The sequence below is a fragment of the Parasteatoda tepidariorum genome, chromosome 5, assembly GCF_982258835.1.
Source record: "Parasteatoda tepidariorum strain Cologne lab strain chromosome 5, Ptep-v5.0, whole genome shotgun sequence".
In the NCBI taxonomy this organism is placed as follows: Eukaryota; Metazoa; Arthropoda; class Arachnida; order Araneae; family Theridiidae; genus Parasteatoda; species Parasteatoda tepidariorum.
In genome coordinates, this window is record NC_141759.1 from 24806276 (window position 1) to 24827381 (window position 21106).

At 29.9% G+C, this 21106-nt stretch overlaps 1 protein-coding gene across 1 annotated transcript; it reads left to right on the top strand.

Annotated features, from left to right (window-relative positions):
• Window positions 1-972: 972 nt before the first annotated feature.
• LOC147808699 (uncharacterized) lies at window positions 973-4708 on the top strand. The gene is made up of 2 exons (XM_087163545.1): window positions 973-1513; window positions 3961-4708. The coding sequence occupies exons 1-2, from the start codon at window positions 1475-1477 to the stop codon at window positions 4450-4452; spliced, it is 531 nt and encodes a 176-aa protein (XP_087019671.1). The 5' UTR covers window positions 973-1474; the 3' UTR covers window positions 4453-4708.
• Window positions 4709-21106: the final 16398 nt, after the last annotated feature.

Here is a 21106-nt window from a genome sequence, read left to right on the forward strand (position 1 = left end):
AATTAGAATGAAATGCAATTATTTTAAATGATTATTTAATTAATCTTATTTTAAATGAGTATTAAATTGACTTTATTTTTAATGATTATTTAATTGATCTTATTTATAATTATTGTTTAATTGATCTTATTTTTAATGATTGTTTAATTGATCTTATTTTAAATTATTATTAAATTGATCTTAATTTTGATGAGTATTTAATATTTTTTTTATTTATTATTTAATTGGAAAAATAACGAAGATGAATAAAATAACTCACGGGAGAAACGAAAAACAGCTCAGGTACAAGATAATACAAATTGAAGCATGTGCGATTTTCCCACGATACCACCTTTATATGGACCCCCCATAGGTTCCTATGAACAAGCGAAAACAAGATTTCTCTCTTGCAATCCCATGAGTCATCGAATATCAAGTTATTGTTGCGAATACTAGTTAAACTTCTTTTGGACTGTTCTGACGTCATAATGAAAAGTCAAGGAGTGCTTATTTCAGCCCGCCTGAAATCGAAACTTCGTCTGCAACGTCATGGGGAGCTTATTTCTTTTTTTTCTTAAGCCTAAAATATTTTTAATTTCGGTTTCTGTTTTTTAATATAGTTTCGTTTTTTAAATATTATTTTCATTTATTAGTTTTTTTGAGGGTGGCAACACTTATTATTTTTAATATTAGTTTTTAAGGATGGCAACACTTAGAAACTTTGTTATTTGGGGAGATATTGTATATTATGAAGTTATGACGTCATCTCTTATTACGTAATAAATAAATGATATCATACTTTTACTCTAGTGGCGTCATCTATGTGGGAATGTTAGAAATAAAATAACTTTAAATCTATTTTAATATTTAAATCTGTTTTATTATTATTTATTAAGTATAATTAATGCTGAGGATCGAACTCACGCCAATTAAAAAGCCTTCGTGGATCAGTAGTTGGATATCATAACCACTGACCCACGAATGCTTGGTTAGATATGTGTTAATAAGTTAAACTTTTGTATTCTGAACGCGTGTATAAATGAAATGGATTTGATATCGATATCATTCTACAGTTTCATCGATATATTTTTCACTTAACCTTTGACAGTTATTAAATAATTATTTCTGCCCCTCTTAATGTTATTATAACTTTCTCTGGGTGGCAACGGTACTGACCATACACATGTTAAGATTTGACGTGTTTTGTGTGATAACACAACTACTGGTTACAGAGCGAGTCATTCTGATAACATATAACAAGCTAGATCTTGGGCTATGACGTATGTGTTGAATTCAGTTCCTTTCACTTGCGCTGGTAAATAGTTAAGCATGTGACAGTTTAACATTTTTCTGATTGGTTGTTAGAGCTACATTTTCATGATTTGGCAACTAGAAGGATAGAGTGACTTAAATTCCCTAACCCCCTCTTATCTTAGTATTTCACTTGTTGTGTCTCGATTAAGTTTTTGAATGTTTTTCAATTCACCAGGTCGTTATGGACGGTTATTTAAAGAGAAAACATGCTGAAACTGAAGTAAGTACTATTGATTTCTTAGTAATTTACTATGCTTTTTAAATTTATTGTTAATAGAATTGTTTTATTTTAACTTCTAGCACTAATTCGTTTTTAGGCAGAGCATGTGACAAAACTTAGTTAACTTTAAAAATTTTATAACTACGTTATTTTTATTATATTGATGATAAATAGTATATTGATAATGTTAAATAGTATTATTCATAAAACTACTGAGATGCGTTAATCTGTATCTTTAATTAACCAAGAGAAAGTAAATTGTTTCACACATTTTAATTAATTATTTTAATTTTATTAATAATAAAAATTACTCATCTTCTTAGTTACAAATTAGGAATGGTTATTATTTTTTTTCATTACGTAATCTAAATAAAGTTAATATTTGTTAAATTAACTTTCCATTTGCTAAAATTTATTAAGTACGTTTACTGTGAATATTAAAAGTATTAGAATTAAAGGTATATTAATTTTAAATCAATAAATATTAGTTTATACGATTTTATTTTTATCCCTATCGTTTGGATTTACGGCTATCAATGTTGTCATTTTTGAACCCAAAAGACAATGAAACTCCTAGATCTTGAGACAATACATGTCTTCGAAGTGGACTTTGTGAGTACCCATGTTATATGAGAAGGAAAACTACGAAAACCTCCTACTCTTAGTCCGACGACAAATAGTGGGATTGGTTTCGTTAAACAGTATCCTGTGAATGTACAGAGATTAGAGGAAAACTTAAGGTTTTAATAAAATAAATTTTAATAATTTAAAAAATACTATATGAATTCTAATGGTGTCATCTTAAAATGTTAGAAAGAGACTATATTCATAACTCTTAATTTTAGTTATTTTTTAACATAAATACAGTTGATATAAATGACTATAATTATTATTTACCTATTCAATATTACCTATTATTAACCTATTCAATAAAAAAAAATACACCCTTTAATAATTAATACAAAAAAGTTTTCATTAAAACTAGAAAATTATTACAAAAATATTAAAAAAATTTTGAAAAACTAGAAATTTTTTACAAAAATAAAATTATTTTCTGAAATATTAGAAAATCTCCCTCAGTAATAAAAATATTTTCTAAAAAACTAGAGCATTTTGTAAAAAAGAACGAATAACGACATATTTATATTATCAATTAAATTTCCTTAAAATTTCAAATGAATTATTTTAAATCTAAGAAACATGTAATGGGAATTTTTGCCGCTTTAAATTCATTTATATTAAAAACATATTCGTTTTATTATAATTTAATATTATAATAATGCAAATAACTTACTTTATTTTCAAATTAGGAGTTAATTTAAAACTAACTATAGCCTTTCTATTTGAAAGTATATATTTAAATGATACTGATTATAGAACTTGAACATGTTATCTATTTCTCACAAAATTTTACAAAGATAATGTCTGTCCGGGACGTTTTGGGCTTATCCACGTTTTATCAATTAGTCATAATAACATAGTGCTTCATACTTGTTATAGAACGTGGGAATAAAATTATTTCTTAAAAAATTGTTAAGAAACATATGATGTATGCTCGCAGAAGTGATTGGGTGAAACTTTGAATAAAATGTTATTTATTTTATTAAAATATATTTTGTCTTTATAGATCATTTTCACATGTGAAAAAATTTATATTATCAAGAAAAAATTACACTCTTTAATAATTAATACAAAAAGTTTCAGAAAAATGTATAGAATTTTCTGAAAAACTAGGAGATTTTAGCAAAAACTTTCATATTTTTATAAAACTGACAAATTTTTAACAAAAAAAGTAAAAATATTTTCTTCAAAGAGAATTTTTTTTTTTGTAAAAGCATAAATATTTTTTTTTAAAGATCGAAATTTTTTAACAAAAAGTTAAATTTTTTAACAAAAAGTTAAAATTTTTAACAAAAAGTTAAAATTTTTTCTTAAAAGATCGAAAATTTTTCTAAAAACATAAATATTTTCCTACAAGATAGAAAGTTTTTACAAAAAGATAAAATATTTTCTTAAAAGACAAACTTTTTTTTGTAAAAACGTAAATATTTTCTTAAAAGATAGAAAATTTTGTGAAAAAGTTTGAATTATTTTTATAAAATTAACAAATTTTAACAAAAAGTTAAAAAAAATGTTTAAAAGATGGAAGATTTTTTGTAACAAACATAAATATTTTCTTAAAAGACAGAAAATTCTGTTAAAAAGTTTTAAATACTTTTATAAAGCTAGCAAAAAGTAAAAATATTTTCTTAAAAGTGAACGTTTCATATTTGTTTTTGTAAAAAGGTTTATTTTAGACAGAACTCAGGAGGTAAAGACTTTTACTTTGCAAATAAATTCTTAATCGTAGTAATCAAAAGGAGTTATGAACATTATCATAAACATTTTAACTGTGTGTTGTTAATTATTTTTCTTGGTGACTCAAAATTTTCTTTTTTTTATTGTAGGAAGGAAACAGAAAAGGATTCTCAGCTTTAGTCATTGATTTTGAAGGTTTTCAACTTTCTTCAGGGACATATATTGTCAAAGAACTTGCTTTTCATGCTGTAAAAGGTAATCCCATTACCGGAGTGTGTACATTCCAACCACCGTTCCCGTTTGAAGAACTTCCAACACAACAGAAAATGCAATATTCTTGGATAGTCCGAAATATTCATCAAATAGATTGGAACCAAGGAGAATTACCCTACATTAAATTTCATACTATGTTGACTTTTTTGTGTGATATGTATTCACATATCTATGTGAAAGGACTCGAGAAACGGAAATTTTTAGAAATTCTAACCGGCAGAGTGTTTTACAGTTTAGAAGATTTTGGCTGTCCGAAAGTAGATGAACTGATACCAACTTTTTCATCGTGCACTATACATTCACCAGATTTTAAACATTGTGCTCTCGTTAAGGCGAAAGCATTTGGACGATTTCTACAAGACCTATAAATAGGACAAGCACTCGGAATTCAACATAAAGCTGTTCCTGGAAGTAATATAGTAAATCTTATGAATGACTTTTTTGCGAAATAGAAAATCAGCTCCAGTGGGGAGAAATGTATTTTTAAAACCATTAAACGATGTTCAATTACCAGCAAATTTAGATGTAAATAAAAAAATTGTATAGTAAAAATAAAATTTTTTAGAAAGCTGTAATGTATGCTCGCAGAAGTGGTGAGGTGAAACTTTGAATAAAAATGTTATTTATTTTAGATATTTTCTTAGATCTTCAAGTCTTAGATATTTTCACGTCGCAGATTTCAAATGTGCAGTATGTTTCTCTCTACGAGCTACTGTTTTTATGCAAGTCAATAACATATTTTAACTGGGAGTTTTTAAAAATTCACTAGAGTGAATACAAAGCATCTCCACTTCTCTTCTACGTAAGGAGTAGTTAGAAGAAGACAAGAATTTCAGTTTATGATGTGATACGATAAGATAATATGTTTTTTATTTATTATTATTTTTTTTTAAATCGTAAGTGTAATTTTGCAGACAAGTGTACATGTATTTATATAACTCTATATATTTTTTTATAAATTTGCACATTCAGACAAAAACTGAACTAAACTGAAAAATATAAATTTAAGAAAAATCTGTAGCTTTTCGAACGGAACTAATTTCAGATTTGATAGTCTCTATTACGACAGCTTTAATATAATCGAGAACCAAAAGATACTGTATGTAATACCCCAAACTCTGTTACGATACATTTATTTGTATCGTAACATAATTTATATTTTCATTCAGGCTCTATAATTTGATATTTATTTTAGCACGTTGAGCACCGCGTCAGCCTTCGGTGGCTGACACTGGATTTTCCATTTAGGCAGCGCCAACCACGGGTGGCTGACACTGAAATTACATTAAGGCCGCCTCAACCACCGGTGGCTGTCACTGAAATTACATTTAGGCTGCGTCAACCACCGGTGGCTGACACTGAAATTAAATTTACGCTGCGTCTGCCACCGCTTGCTGACACTGACCTTTCACATAGGACGCGAAAAACAGCTGGTTGACAGCGTATAACATGATATTGAACTATAAAATTTTACTCTTTTATCGAATTGCAGAAAATTTATTCAAAATTTACTCAATTATTGATTCTTACTTTAATAAATTCAATTTAGTAGATTTTTATCCACCACAATTTTTAAACAATTCGTAGTGTTATATAATTCACCACTTTTCTCATGTATGTCATGCTAAGCCTTTTAAAACTAGCGTAATCTGTTTAATACTTGCAATTTTAGTGTGCAGTTAATTACAGTTTGGCCAGAGGGGCAAGCGATTTAAAATTAGCGTTCAACGTGTTAAACCTTTTCCTTTTTTAGTTTTTTTTTCTTCTAGTCCTGCCCTGTTTTTGGGACAACCATCTAGGGTGAAAATCTGAATGTAACTGGTCAATCTCTTAGAAAAATTACCCACTAAGGGATTGAGAACGACCTTTCACCAGCTGGTTTCCACGTGGGTGGATCATCGAGCTCCCCTATTTTAACTTTTTGGTTAAAGATGCTTTAGTTTTGATTGAATCTTTACTCTCACCCTAAGATGATTGGATTTTCACTTTATTGGGGTTGGAGTTTTGTAGAACGGTAAAAAAAGAAGACCTGAAGTCCTGTGATAGTTGAATAAGAATATTAGGAGCTAAAATGAAAATAACAATAGGAGAATGGATTGGAAAATAAAAGAGTTTTTAACAAAAGGAAGGAAAGCGAACAAAAAAATTCCTACATGATCTTCAAAGTTATGGTAAGTAACCATTTTCCTTTTTAATTTTTGTGTATAATATATATTTAAGAATTTTAATTCATTTTAAGTAAAAGAATTTTGAATTTTATGTGCATTCACTTTTCTATTGATTACATTAATATTTAAACTAAGCGGTTTAATTTGTATGTTAACTTTTATTGTTCCTCCAGTTGCACCGGTCGTGCAACACTCCACTCTTTAATTAAATAAGGTCTAGTATTTGCATAAATGCAACAAAAAAAATGTTCCTCTGTGTAATCTGTAAATCAATAGTAGAAAGTTAGATTACTTTTAGAAAAAGGTAATCACGTTTTCACGATTCAAATCTTCCTAGAATACAATAATTTCTATTGAATCTTCATTTCCTGACTTTACTAAAAAGTTTAATTCTGCTTAAGCTTGAAAATTAGCACTCTATTATTATCAGAAATGATTTATAGGCATGGGCGGATCGTGAATTTGTGGGGCCCTGGGCTGAAACTACTTAGGGGCCCTAATAGCCATTTTGTCGAAAAACGGTTTTCTATAGTGATGTTGATAAGTATATAGAAAAAAATAGGGCACTAAAATAATTTTATTTATTTTTTTATATATTTATTTTTATTTGTGTATACAAACAGCAACTGTACAACATTATTGCAAAAGAAATTGACAGGTTATGTCTAGTTATGTTATATAAATTATAAAACAACCTTTCTGCATTTTTGTGCTGCAAATTTCTTTATTTACTCATCACATTGTAAGTCCTTCGTTAAATCACAATTTATGGAAAGAACTGATAAATGATTTAGTCGATGGTTTGACATTGTTGTCCTATATTTGTTTTCCATATATGATATCCTGGAGAAAGAGCGCTCCGTTTCACTGCTAGTGATTGGCAAAGTTAAAAAAATCTTTAAGATATAGCAATTTGTGACTTTCTTTTCATAAATTAGCATACAAATTTCACTGCAATTGGTGTAAGACTCTGGCTTAGACTGAAGTAAATAAGATTTTAACTGAATGCACTCATTCACTAATTGCTCATCTACGTCATCTGGATAATAATCAACAATATTACATACACTTTCCAGATCCATGTTTTCCATATTTTTGTCTTGCAAATCCATTAAAAATTTGAATTTCTTGCTATACATCTCATAGACTTGGCTCCTTTTTATTTAAATCCATAATCAGCTTATCCAACGCAACGTTTAGCGTGTCTCTTTTAAATTTTTCTGCTCCGTATACTAAGAATTTATCTATAGACTTATCTAAAAATTTTGGAGTAATGTGTCTCTTGTTTATGTCATTGTAGTCTATTCCCACACTAGTACTTAATTTTTTAGCTTCTGATCTGATTGGTGCCTTATGTTGTTCACGAAGTCTTTTAATGACACAATTAACTTGTTGCTTTCACAAATATCTAAACCAGGGCTCTGTATTTTTTTATTAACTAAATTAAATCTCCCCAAAATTTCTTCCCAAAAAATAATCAAAATTGCAGCATCGAGTTTCGCCATTTTATTAAATAAATTCCGTGCCTCTTTCCGGAAATCAACTTTCTCATCCTCATTTTCGCTGAAACTTTCGAAAATTTTCATAATGTCATCATAATTATTTTTCAAATCTTTGACAGCATCATAGTGACAAGACCATCTGGTCTGACTTAAACTTTTTAACGTAAATTTAAGTTTTGTTTCACGATTTAACAGTTCCCATCTATGGGTCGAAGTAGAAAGGAAAACGTATATTTTTTGCACTACTCCAAAAAGTTCACAATTTCGGTTGCAACCTTAACAGATTCTTCACCAACTAGGTCAAGGGAATGCGCTGCACATGGCTCATAATCCGCGGATTTATTTTTTTGTTTTAGTAGTGCTTGTACACCATTGTAGCGACCCGCCATATTAGCAGCGTTGTCATAAGATTGTCTCCTACAATTATCCAGTAGTAATCGATTTGTTTCTAAAAAGTCTTGTAGAATATTAAATAAATGTAAGCCAGTATGACTACTAATTTATATGAAGGATACACATCTTTCATGAACTTTTCCTCGAAAACAGTATCGTAATACAATAGCAAGTTGATCATTGTGAGATAGATCTGGAGTACAATCCATCACAATTGCATACCTGCCAACTTTTACGCATTTGGCGTAAAATTAAATTTTTATATTTAAAGTGGTAGTAAATATATACTAGTTTTTCTTTTATAAACTAAATTTTTAAATGATTTTCATCACCACTATTCTTAAGAAAATTAAGCATATATATTAATATGTGTTACTATTATGGAAGGCAGCTTAAGCTTTTTCAAATACAACGTATTTTTTGCTTAAAATTGAAATTTTTATTCCATTTTAATACCACTGGGAAAAATCATAATGGAAGGGATTAAAAGTTGGCAGGTATGCAATTGAATAATACTTTGTGTCGTCGTTATTTATTTGAGTTATAATTTATTTAATTATCTGTCAGCCCATAATCTCAATTATTTCCTCTTATACTGTTTTTGATAAGTACGATATTTTATCGGTTTTGGTCGCAGCTCTCGCTGATCAGTGTGTTCACGAATGAATGGATCGAACTCTGCCAATAGCACCAGAGCACCCATAAAATTACCATTATGTGGAGAACCAAATACTTCCTCGGAACCTCTAAATGCTAAGCCCCTTATACTTACAAATTTGACCACAGCAATAACCCGTTTTAGGACATTGTGATAATATTCTGTTTCTTTTCTTAATTGCTTCAAAAGCTGCTTGTCTAAAACAGATGTTTTCTTTTAGTGTCAACCACACTAACATTGATTTCTTATGTTCATTAGAATTTTCATGATTCTCTAAGCAAGTTCCTATGTGTTTCCAATCAGTAAATCCGGTTGTATATTGAGAAGGGATTTTAGAAAAAAGTTTGCAATTCAAACAAAAAACAGTACCAACCCTGGTTGAATAACATAACCAAGATTTTTCCAGTGATTGACCCTTTTTCATTTTCTTAATGGAACACCTATTTGAAAATGTTCTGTCTTGTTCTTTGTATTTCTTTATTGAAACTGAAAAAATATTTTTCGGATCTTTATTTTGAAAGTCAGTCATTTCATGTGAGAAAATGTCATAAATAAAATCATTATTTAGAAATTCTGGCCACAAGCCCACGTCAACATATTTCTCAGACTCAAACTTAATATTCTCTAAATTTCTTTCCGCCTCGGTATTACCGTCCTCTTGATGAACACCAATATAGTTTTCAGTGGGATCAGAGGGTTGCTGGTAGTCAAGACTTTGCACATTTTCATCACTTGTATTTTGTTCCTGGTGTTGCGATTTTCTGCTCCCTTCAAATAGATTCTCTTCGGATAAGATCCCTTCCTTTTAGCTTGTTAATAAATTTGTAGCTATTTCATTCTCGTTTTTATGTTTTAATTTGAAAAAAAGTTTCAATTTTTGCATATTTCTTTCTTTCTTTTTCTCGATCTAACTGTAATTTCCGTTTCTCAGCTCCACTTTTATATTTTCTACCAGACATATTATAAAATAAGACTTAGATATTTTTCTGAAAATTAACAATGAACTTGATAATTTTCTGGTAATAAACAGGGAACGAGATAATCTATGTAATATTGTTCTTCACGTCACATTTTAATACTTTGTAATGAGTGCAGTAATTCACAAATTATCAATAAAAATCGATTAAAAAGTTCATTTAGTATTGAAAAAATACATTAAAAACAAAAAAAAAACATGATTTATAATTCTTTTTACTTACCAACTAAGAGCAGGAAATATTTTCTTATACTGATTATGTACTTTCAATTATAAGTAAAATAAGAGAAAGGTCCGGTCTTTATAACTTTTAGGTTATCATTCATTAGTAAACTAAACAAGTTTGTCCCTTTGACGACGAGAACAGAAGTGCGGAAGAAGAAAAAAATTACGTCGGGCGTTAAACGGCGCGGTGGGAAGTCCCCCGTAATAGACGCGAAAAAATACACTGACCAAAAACAAGCGACGGGGAATTCGCCGTTCCGTTCGATAGACGCGCACATGCATGGGTTGATTGATCTCAGGGTTGCCAACCTTACAATAGATTTTTTTTTTAATATTAGATATTTTTTTTAATTCAAAATATCACCTATTGTTTTCAGTGGGGACTGGGGCCCTTTGTATCCACGGGGCCCTGGGCTGCAGCCCAAAGAGCCCATACGTAGATCCGCCCCTGTTTATAGGGGGAAAATAGAACTCGTGAACACCGTACTGTATAACATAGTGAAGAGGAGAGTCACTCTGAACTATTAATTACCGCTCAAAATAACTTTGTAAGTTTTGGCAGGTTGACAAAAATTTGTAAAACGAACAAATTATTCTTTGGGGTGCGGATATGTCACAATTATTAGGGTTTTAACTTATATTGTTAGTTTATATAGTTTAATTAGGAATCCATATCAATATTATTTGATGAATTCGTGTTAATGCAAGCATTAATTTCCTCTAAGATGCATGTTAATATTAATAGATCTTTACAGTCCTTATTATTTTCTTTACAAAATATATTAATTGATGGATCATCTCAGCTTTACTCTTATTAGCGACCAATATTAAATTTTTCAAAAGCAATACACTAATTGAACTATCTGTTTGTGATTGAGAGTAAGTTGCTTACACACCACGATTAAGGATCTTTATTTTATAAATTTAAAACTGTAGCTTGTAAAGAGAAATATGTAGCATATTTGAAATCATCAATGCGAAAGTATCTGAAATCTGTTATAAAAAATCTCATTAAAGTGGAAACAAAGTGTTCAATGTTTGCAATTTCACTACCACTAGGAAAACATTCCTTAACACGTTGAGCGACTCGTCAGTCATCGGTGGCTGACACTGGACTTTCCATTTAGGCCGCGTCAACCACCCGTGGCTGACACTGAAATTACATTTAGGCTGCGTCAACCAACACTGAAATTACATTTAGGCTGCTCCTGCCACCGCTTGCTTACACTGACCTTTCACATAGGCTGCGAAAAACAGCTGGCTGACAGCGTATAACATGATATAGAACTATAAAATTTACACTCTTTTATGGAATTGTAGAAAATGTATTCAAAATTTACTTAATTATTGTGATTCTTGGTTTAATAAATTCAATTTAGTGGATTTTTATCCACCACTATTTTTAAACAATTCGTAGGAATATATAATTCACCACTTTTTTCATATATTACATGCTAAATTCTTTAAAAACTAGCAAAATCTGACTATATTTGCAAATTTTGTTTGTAGTTACGTAAAATTAGCGTGGCATTCAACGTGTTAAAAATGTGCTTGTTTCGGCAGCTATGCAGATTTTTCCAGCGAGATGAAATTCACTGAATAATTCTCATTTTCTCCCTTTATCAGACCTATTTTTAGAACAAAATTGAAATGTCTTTAACTTTTCCAACTTGGATCAGTGCCTCCGCACATCTTTCTAAAGTGATGACCACTCTCCCCGCGATTTCCGGAATGCTATTGATCATTCCTTAAAACTGTCATGCAACTGACATTTATGCAAGCGAAACGCAAGAAGAATAAAAAAAAAAGTGTTTTATAGCGAGGCGAAATGGATTCGTGGGCAAGGCCCTCTCAGTTGCTCTTTCAACTTTCTTTATGGACGTCGCTTAGTGCTTCCTGGAAGATTTATCTAATTCCATGGCCCACGAAGCAAAGTCTAATTTCTGTTTCCAAAGTCGCATTTCACGAATATTACATTGGAAGGTTGATGCATGGCGTGCCTCTGTTGCTTTTCCCACCGGAACAGCAACATTATGAATTTGACTGATATCTGAATGTTTTTCTGGGATCGAAAAATGAAGCTGCGTTTCTTACGAAATATTTTTCGTAGTTAAAATATGATGGACTTAGAAAGATATTTATTAGTTTCAGCTGTTTAAAAAAAATGTGGCAAAAAAAAATTAACTGTAAAGAAGAATATACATTTTAACCTGTTAGTGCCCAGCGTCATATTTATAGGACAGTTTCCTTTTTCAAAAACATATATTGTGGTAGGACAATTGTTTCAATTTTGTCTTTTATCTAGAAGAATTAATAGTTTCCCTTCCACCATAATTTATTAGTGATTTAAGATTCTATCACTAGATGTATAACTATAAGCTGCAGGGACATTTCAAACTGAAATGGTATTATTCATTTAGTTGAATAACATATTATACCACTTTTTTCATAAAGCCACTTTTTGCACCACTTCAATATAAAAAGTTGGGATAAAACGGGTTAAAGTAGGAAAAATATGCTTTTATTACTTTGGAATTGGATCAAAAGGATTAGAATTGGATTAAAATGTTACATAAGAGCATTCTATGAAACCTGTAAAAGATAAAGTTCACCTCTATTTCATGTTGATAAAGATTATTTGCATCTTATTTCAAAATAGCTCACCACTGTCTTTTTTTCTGGTGCCAAACAAAGGGGACTACAAGTCAGAAAAGTCAGTTACAACATACACTTGAAAATTCACGTACAAAACATGAAGTACATAGACTTAAGTTTTCTGCATCTCAAATTGAAGAAAAATATGTTTGTTAAAATATTCAAATGAAACCTTCAGATATTGAGTTACATTATATAAACTGAATTTTTCTCTCTCCTTTTCTCAGTAAATTTAATTTCAATTTATAACCGACATTGAACGGCAGACCCGATTTTGAGTTTACGGCTCTTAATGCTCAATTCCGTAGCCTTTTAATTTTAAACCCATTCCAGAAGACATGGATACTTTTGTTTCAAATATTAGTAGAAATTTGAGGGAACAACATGCTTTCGAGTTTCGTAAAGAGGAAAACCGCGAAAGCCTTTCACGGTTAACCTGACAGCAAGGGGACCCCTAAAACATGAACCATTTACCACTGAGAATATTTTACGTCTGAACTGTAGTCGATGAAAGCCGGGTGCGGCATTCATATTGGCCAACCATCTCTGAAATTTGAACCCTGTTACCTCAGGGGGAAGTGAGCTCTCTATCTCCTTAACCACCATGGCACTTTCTCAGCAAATTGAAAGACTCGGAGCCAAACATATTTTACCTTTTAACATTAATATACACCTTATGAAGTAAAATATTCTCAGTGTCACATGTGTCACAGTGTCACATTAACGTCACATGTGTAAGAGTCCTCTTACCGTTAGGCTAATCTTGGGATGTTTTCGTAGCTTCCTCTCCATGTAAATTTATCAAAAAGTCCTTTAAAGAGGCAAATTTCTCATGCTATTTAATCTAAGAGTTCTCTTGTCTTCTGGGTTGGGTTCAAAATTACAAGGCTATGGAGTCGAACATTAGCAGTCGTAAACCCATAAATTGGGTCAGCTGTTCAGCAACGATTATAAAATAAAACATACATCTTAATAAAAATCAATTTTTTAAATAGGTTATATTCGCCATGATGAATATAACAGTTTCTTAACACGTTCACGCCGGTGTGACCCACCGGTGGGTCACGCTAGATTGTCTCATCTTGGTAGCGCACCGGAGTAAAAACTGGTAACTATAAATTTCATTTTTTAGTTTTTTTCCAGGAATAATAAAAATCCATAACTACCAATTGTTTTTAACGCATGCAATTTTTATATTGAATTGCTTCTTCGCCGTGATAAATTTCCTTACAGTAAATTGTTATTGTTGAGAATAGATAGATTCCTCCCGAATATTATCTTATATTGAAATAGTTCTTCTACCAGTATTTTCTCTTTTCCCGTACCAGCATTTTCACTTTTCCCGGCGTGAACGTGTTAAATAATTTGAATGCATGCACATAATAAAACTGTCTTTTTTTTCTTATTGCATAAACTTACCGGTTACTCAATTTTACTAAAATTAAATTTTCAAAATATTCTCAATTATGCAAACTTAAATTAATATGAAAATCGATATTTAAACTACTTATTCAACTATTCATAAGTTTAGTTGAATACATAAGAACATGATTTAATTTCTCAATACACGGACGTAAAATAATCGTTTAAATAATGCATCACTTCACAGAAGTGTGAAGGTTTATTTTTCATCACCAATGGCTTGTGTTATTCAAATATGCATACAGAATATTTCGGAAACGTGCTCTAACATTGATGCTGAAATATTCATGACTCTCTGGTTAATGAATAATTGACGGACTGAACTTCATGCATTGCTTTTATTCCTTTTGGAACCTTAATGCAATATGTAAATATTCGCGTTTATCCCCGAAATAAGCTTTTTAAAAACTACACTATTGTAAAATAGTTCTAATTTCTTTATTCCCTGCGTTATGTAACATGAAGTTCAGCGAGGTACCTAATTAATACAGTTCTTTTAATTTCATTTAAAATTAAGTTTTGATGATCATATTAATTGCTTTATTTCGAAGTTTTATTTGTAGCATGCGTCTAAGAAATGCTAACTTTTATTTGAAAGTTTTGCTTTGAATGGATAACAGGTGAATACTGATTCATATTATTTATTAAAAATATTTATTTCAATTCCATTAACAACATTTGCTCTTTTTTGAGTTTTTCGCCGTCGTCGAACAGCCAACCTATTTCTGAATTTCAATGTTCATCTCCGTAGCCTTGTAATTTTAAACCCAATCCAAAAGACTAAAGAACTCCTGAAGCAAGTAATGGGAGAAATTTCCCATTGTGGAGGGCTTTTTGATGAAACTAACACGCATTTGCGTTATGGGGGGAGGAAAGCCACAAAAATCACTCACGGTTAACCTGACGACATGGGGACTTTAACCCATGATCCGTTGACCACTGAGGATATTTTACGTCAGCACTGTGGTTGGATGTGCGGAAGTCATATCAACCAACCTTTGCTGGGATTCGAACCCGAGCCATGTGATTGGGAGGCAACTGATCTGTCTCCTGAGCGAAAAGTAGTTGGCATCCCTGTTTTTTTTTTATCAATTATTAGATGTAGCATACCTGCCAACTTTTAATTCCTTCCATTATTATTTTTCCCAGTGGTATTAAAATGGAATTAAAACTTCAATTTTAGGCAAACAAATACGTTGTATATGAGCAAACTTATGTTCACAACCATAATAGTAACGCATATTAATATATGTGCTTAATTTATGTAAGAATAGTGGTGATCAAAATCATTTAAAAATTCAGTTTATAAAAGAAAAAATAGTATATACTTACTACCACTTTAAATATGAAAACAAAATCTTAAGGAAAATCCGGAAAAGTAGGCAGATATGATGTAGAAATTGTTAACAAAGTGAATAAGGCTTGGACCAATGGTTAAAAATTTTTCTCAGCTACGGAAATCTTAACGATCAAAATTCTTTTGTTGAACCAGTTCTTTTTTTGACATCTAAATATGGGGGATAATAGAAAGTAATAAAACACATGCCTCATTTTACAGTCATGCAAAAGTTTCTTTTATAAAAAAAAATGGTAGTGTATTTCAGGGCTAAAGAGAATAGAAGGGCTAGCTCACTCCTTTCAAGAAACTCTCGCCTCGCCAAACCTCCTATTTTCGCATGTAACGTCACGGTGGCTCAAAGCTTGAGCTTTTACTTCAAGAACGAAGCGTTCGGTCTAACTAGCTTTAACTAATATTGGAGCATTCCTTTTTGTGACATATTCCAAGACATTCTTTGTTTCCTATAATGATTTTTCTCAGTTTCGTGAAGTGAATTACAAAAATTTAAAATTATTTATGAAATGCCAGTTTGTGCGATTGCAACTTACAAAAGTTCTGATAGAAACACAAAAGGAAAGAATATAATTTTCCTCGTGTAAGTAAAAGTCAATGAACAATTATGGAAAGAATGGCTTCAACACTGTAAACGAAATGACACAGTTAATATTAAATATGAACGAATATGCAATAAGCATTTCTTAAAACAAGATTATGAAGATGATATGAGAAATCGTTTGCTTGGATTGCCGATTAGAATGATTTTAAAATTGTTCTAACTCTACCAAGTGCTCTCTTATCTAAGGGAAGGACTAATTGTTGCAGCACGGATGGAAGTGTGTCAGGAATTTGAGAACATTTTGTAAAGTGTGCATGGGACAGAAAATCAAAGTGTCATCAAATAATTTATAAGTGAATTAGAGGGACAATATCCTGCAGTGAATAAAATAGCAATACGCTTATATTGCATTTCAGAACTTTTATAAGAATTCGCCATCTAAATTGAAACCGCCTATAGCTGATTCAAAAAAAAAGGCAGACGAGAAAATTAAAAAATGAATAAGTCAAAGAAAATAAAAATTAAATGAGAGGTATAGATAATTAATAGTTAAAATTCTCCTAGTATCATAACGTTTTTAATGTAATTATTCTAAATATTATTTTTTTTAATTATAATTATTTTTTAATATTTTTATATTCTTTTAAATTTAAATATCTATAAGTAATAGTAAAATTTCTAATATTTTTATGAACCTAAATTATTATTTTGTTAGAATAATTAGCATTAAAGGTTGTTGTTTCCTAATGATTAAGTTTAAAATCAAGATTCTAAATTTAACCTAACTTAACAAATTATTGTTATCGAACAATATGTAGCTAAAAAAGTGTCTATATGCATTAAATTCTTTTTAATAATAAAAGATAAAGTTGAAAATTTTAAAATAAAGTATTTAAGTATTATAGCATCATTTATGACAACTAGTAAAATATTTTTTATTAATTTAAAATGGTATTTAATTTAATATTTTGGCCAAGAAATTTTTTTAAAACTATGTTTTTGAAAGAAAATAATATGTTAATTGCATAAAGTTTGAAAGCTAATATCAAGAAAGCTTATATCGAACTTATTTTTACAGAGAGAATGATACATAGTTTTCATAATATCTTTGCTTGCAATCTTCGAGATCTGTGCGCAGCGTGACGTCATGAGGAGGGAAATCGTAGCTTCAGCTCTAAGAGCGGAATGGACTAGCCCTTTTAGCCCTGAGTGTTTATACCCTTTACTTCAGAGATATTAATTTTAGATTAATGAGACACAGTATTTACAAGGCGGCAAAATACAGCGCTTTTTTCAAAATGGTAGACAATTAAAAACTAAATCTTTCAGAACTTTTGGTTGTTTTATATAAACTTTTGAATCATTTGTGCGTCGTGGTGCAGAAAATAACTTACAAACAAACATACTAAGTGTAATAATATGTAAGAACATAAGCTTAGGAGAAGAATTACACTAGAGGAATTTTTCGCAAAAAAACAGTCTTGCATATTTAGCACAAAAGAGCAAGTGTAAACATATTCAAACTTGTAACAAAACTATCGGGCAGCTCTAACCGGTATATTTACAATTGTGGCCAGACGGGTAAGCCATGTAAAATTAGCGTGGCATTCAACGTGTTAAATGAATTGTTATTGAAACAAAAAATAATTTAAAAAAAAAAACCTTTTTAATGACATTTTTTAAAAATAATTTCCCAAAAATAATCTTAATAGTAAATAAATAACAATATATTAATTCGATACAAACCTATTACTGTTTTCAAAACTCGTTTCTGGTTTAGAGAAGAAAAAAATTGGCTACTTACGGAAAATCTTTTGGGAATTGTTAACTTAACCCCTTGACATATCACTTCTTGATATAGAAATGATCTTTGATTGCACTGTAAACAACAACTCGCAACGGAATGTTGACAGAGATGCCAACTGCTCCGGACACGCCAAAATAGTATTTTTAAAAAACGGTAAATAACTACAAACTAAATTTTTCAAATATTTGACTATTTTTGCTTGCTTTTTCAAAGGTATAGCATGACATAACTACTATAAAGTGGTGAATTATATAAGCATACGAATTATTCAGAAATAGTGGGGATAAAAATCTACTAAATTGAATTTATTAAACCAAGAATCACAATTGATAAACTACCACTTTAAAATATTTATTTGCTGTCCGGAGCGAGTTGGCATCTCTGTGTTGAAGACGTCTGAGACACGTCAATAAGAACTTTTTGTCATAAGAAACAAATGACGCCTTATGTCAAGGGATTAAATGACTTCTTCCGATAAAAACGCAATGTTTTTACAACCAGTTATCGGTTCCGGATAAGTAACGCACCTGTCTCAAATTATACCCAAATAAGGAGAAAAATACAATAAAATGAATCTAATAAATAAATAACGTATCTTTCTACTCTAATACCGTTACCGAAAGGTTCGAAAGCACGTTATCGCTATAAAAAGAGCCTTATCGAAAATTAAAAACGTTACTTGGACATAAGTAAATGCGAAATGACATCTCTTAACTATGAGATGACAATTTCGCTAGTATAAGTGAAACCATTAGAAGAGCGGTTTCCAAAAATGTTCTAAGGATTCCTAAAATGTTCCACGGAACCCTGGAATAGGGGCTCCCCGAGGCACTCACGGAAATGCTCAAGGTTTTGGCACCGCTTGGCGCGGTCGAGAATAAGCTCTCTGAAAACCGCAAAATTGAGAATATGGTAACCCAACCGATCTATGCGTCACATCTTGCTACAGCGTGCAACCCTATTACGTTGATTGAGTAGGAAAATGATGGTTCTATTCTAGTTAAAAATTTCTCTCTTATTCACTTCTATCTTCACACCGCTATTGTATTTTTTATTAGCGGTTTTCGTTTTGAATGAAAAATTCATACTTAATTTAATGTTTATGTCTCAGAATTTTATTTAAAAATAGATTCTTGTAAATATTTTATTTTTCAATTTCTTTTTTTTTTATTATTGTTCTTGAAAGTGTAAAATCTATTTTTTTTTTAATCTATTTGCTAAGACAGTTTACCATTCTTTATATGCTATATATATAAAGGCTTGTGTGCTCACTATATACTAAAGCATATTGCATTCAGTTTCCAATTCAAATGTAAGAAAATTTTATATAAGGTATTTTTATTGCAGTACATTGCAAAAACTGCTTTTATCGCTAAATTCAGCATTTCAGATGCGTAATTAGGAAGGAAAATAAATTATTTTATTCCAAATGCATAATAAAAATTCTTCACAATGAAATACATATTGTTACGCTAATAATGAACTATAATAGATTTGAGAAATGAGTTAAAGAAGAACTTTGTACAGTTAAAAAAAATTGCCTAACTTGTTTGCTTTGTCAGATGTAGGAGATTTCATTAAATCGTTTTTCCTCAAATAAAGCATTTAATCAGAAAAAGGTGATAATTTTCAATTGGAAATATATATAAGAAATTTTTCACAAAGGAATCGATACTTTTACGCAAATAATAAATTAAGATAGATCTGAAAAAATAGACCTGAGAAAGCAATTAATACATTTAAAGTGCTTTAATTTAACCTTATCATTTTAGTCATTTGTTTGCAGTTTCAAAAGTAATAAAAGTTTAAAGAAAATATTTATTTCATTATCATATGCAGCACTTTACTTTAACCTTATTATTTTATTCATTGTCAATAAGATGAAGATTTTAATGACAATACTTCAATATTTTGAAAGTTTCAAAAATTATAAAAATTCAGAAAAAAAAGTTTTATTTAATTTTAATCCGATCAAATTTACTGTAACATTATTTTATTCAAATGAATTTCAAAAGTGATGAAGTACAAGAACCAAGTTTTATTTTATAATTATACGACTAAAAATTTTGCCATTTCTTATACCATTACTAGTGCCATTTCTTATAACATTACTAAATAAGATATTATATAATAGTATAAGAAAAAAAATAAAGGGAAGATTCAAAATAAATAATAAGAAATACCTCACAGAAAAATCGATACTTTTACACAAATAATAATTAATTGTGGAATATCTTAGGAAATGGATCTACAAAAGCAAATTATACATTTAAAATAATTTATCCTTAGAAGGCAACAGTGAACTATTTTGCTAATATGAAATATATTTCAGATGTTTTTGTATATAGTTTTAAAAACTTAAACAAACATGTATAATAAAATTAGTTACAGTTCCTTGACATAAGAGTTTCTCTGTTTCTTCAGTTTGATTAGACCAATCTGAACTTAAGTATATATAAAAGTAAAATATAATTTATATTTTAGGGCTCTAAGAGAACTTTTGCTGCTTTTATTTTTTCTTTGGCATTTATGCTATTTTTAACTTAATTGATTTGTTTTATCCATCATGATTGCTTACATCTTAAAAAATATCTGTAGTTGATTTATACAGAAAATTACATTGTCAACTTTCATCATAATTAACAACACTTAAACTCGAAAAAAAGTTGTTCGCAAGTATGACACTAGTTTCCATTACACGCATTTCAATTATAAATTTGGAGTTAAATTTAACAAAAACTATAACTTTAAACGCAATAAAATGATTTTATTAAAATTTAAATCAAATCAGTAAAAATAATATTTCATTTATCTATTTAATTATTATTATTTTTTAACTAAGAAATGTAAAATAAAAAACACTTCTGAGAAAACTCCAAACAAGTCAATACAATCAATGTATCAGAATACGTCATCAGGTCAATGCCCTTCACAGTCATAAAATTTTAAAATTAAATTCCAGCTTAGAAGTTCAGATTAAAACTAAATTTGAAAGATTTAATTAAAATTATTACTAAATATTGCAAAGAGAATTTTGTGTTTTAATATTTGAGTTACATGATCTTATGAAAACACAAAAACAATGAAAAAAATTTTAATAAAATAGTGAAAACAATTCTATCCCTTGTTTACAAACGCTACGCAAAAGCAATTTGGCGACAGAGCAGGTTTGACTTAAAAGTTTCCGCCAAGAATGCCAAGCGGTGCCAAAACCGTGAGCATTTCCGTGAGTGCCTCCCCGAGAGTTAGAATTTTTTTCTGACCAGTATTGATTGCATTTTTATCCCATCAATAATTTATTTTATCCGGGGCATATAGTAT

Coding starts and splice junctions, on each gene's coding strand:
- LOC147808699 (XM_087163545.1), top strand. CDS start 1,475: ATGGACGGTTATTTAAAGAGAAAACATGCTGAAACTGAA. Junction 1,514..3,960: donor GAAAACATGCTGAAACTGAA/GTAAGTACTATT, acceptor TTTTTATTGTAG/GAAGGAAACAGAAAAGGATT.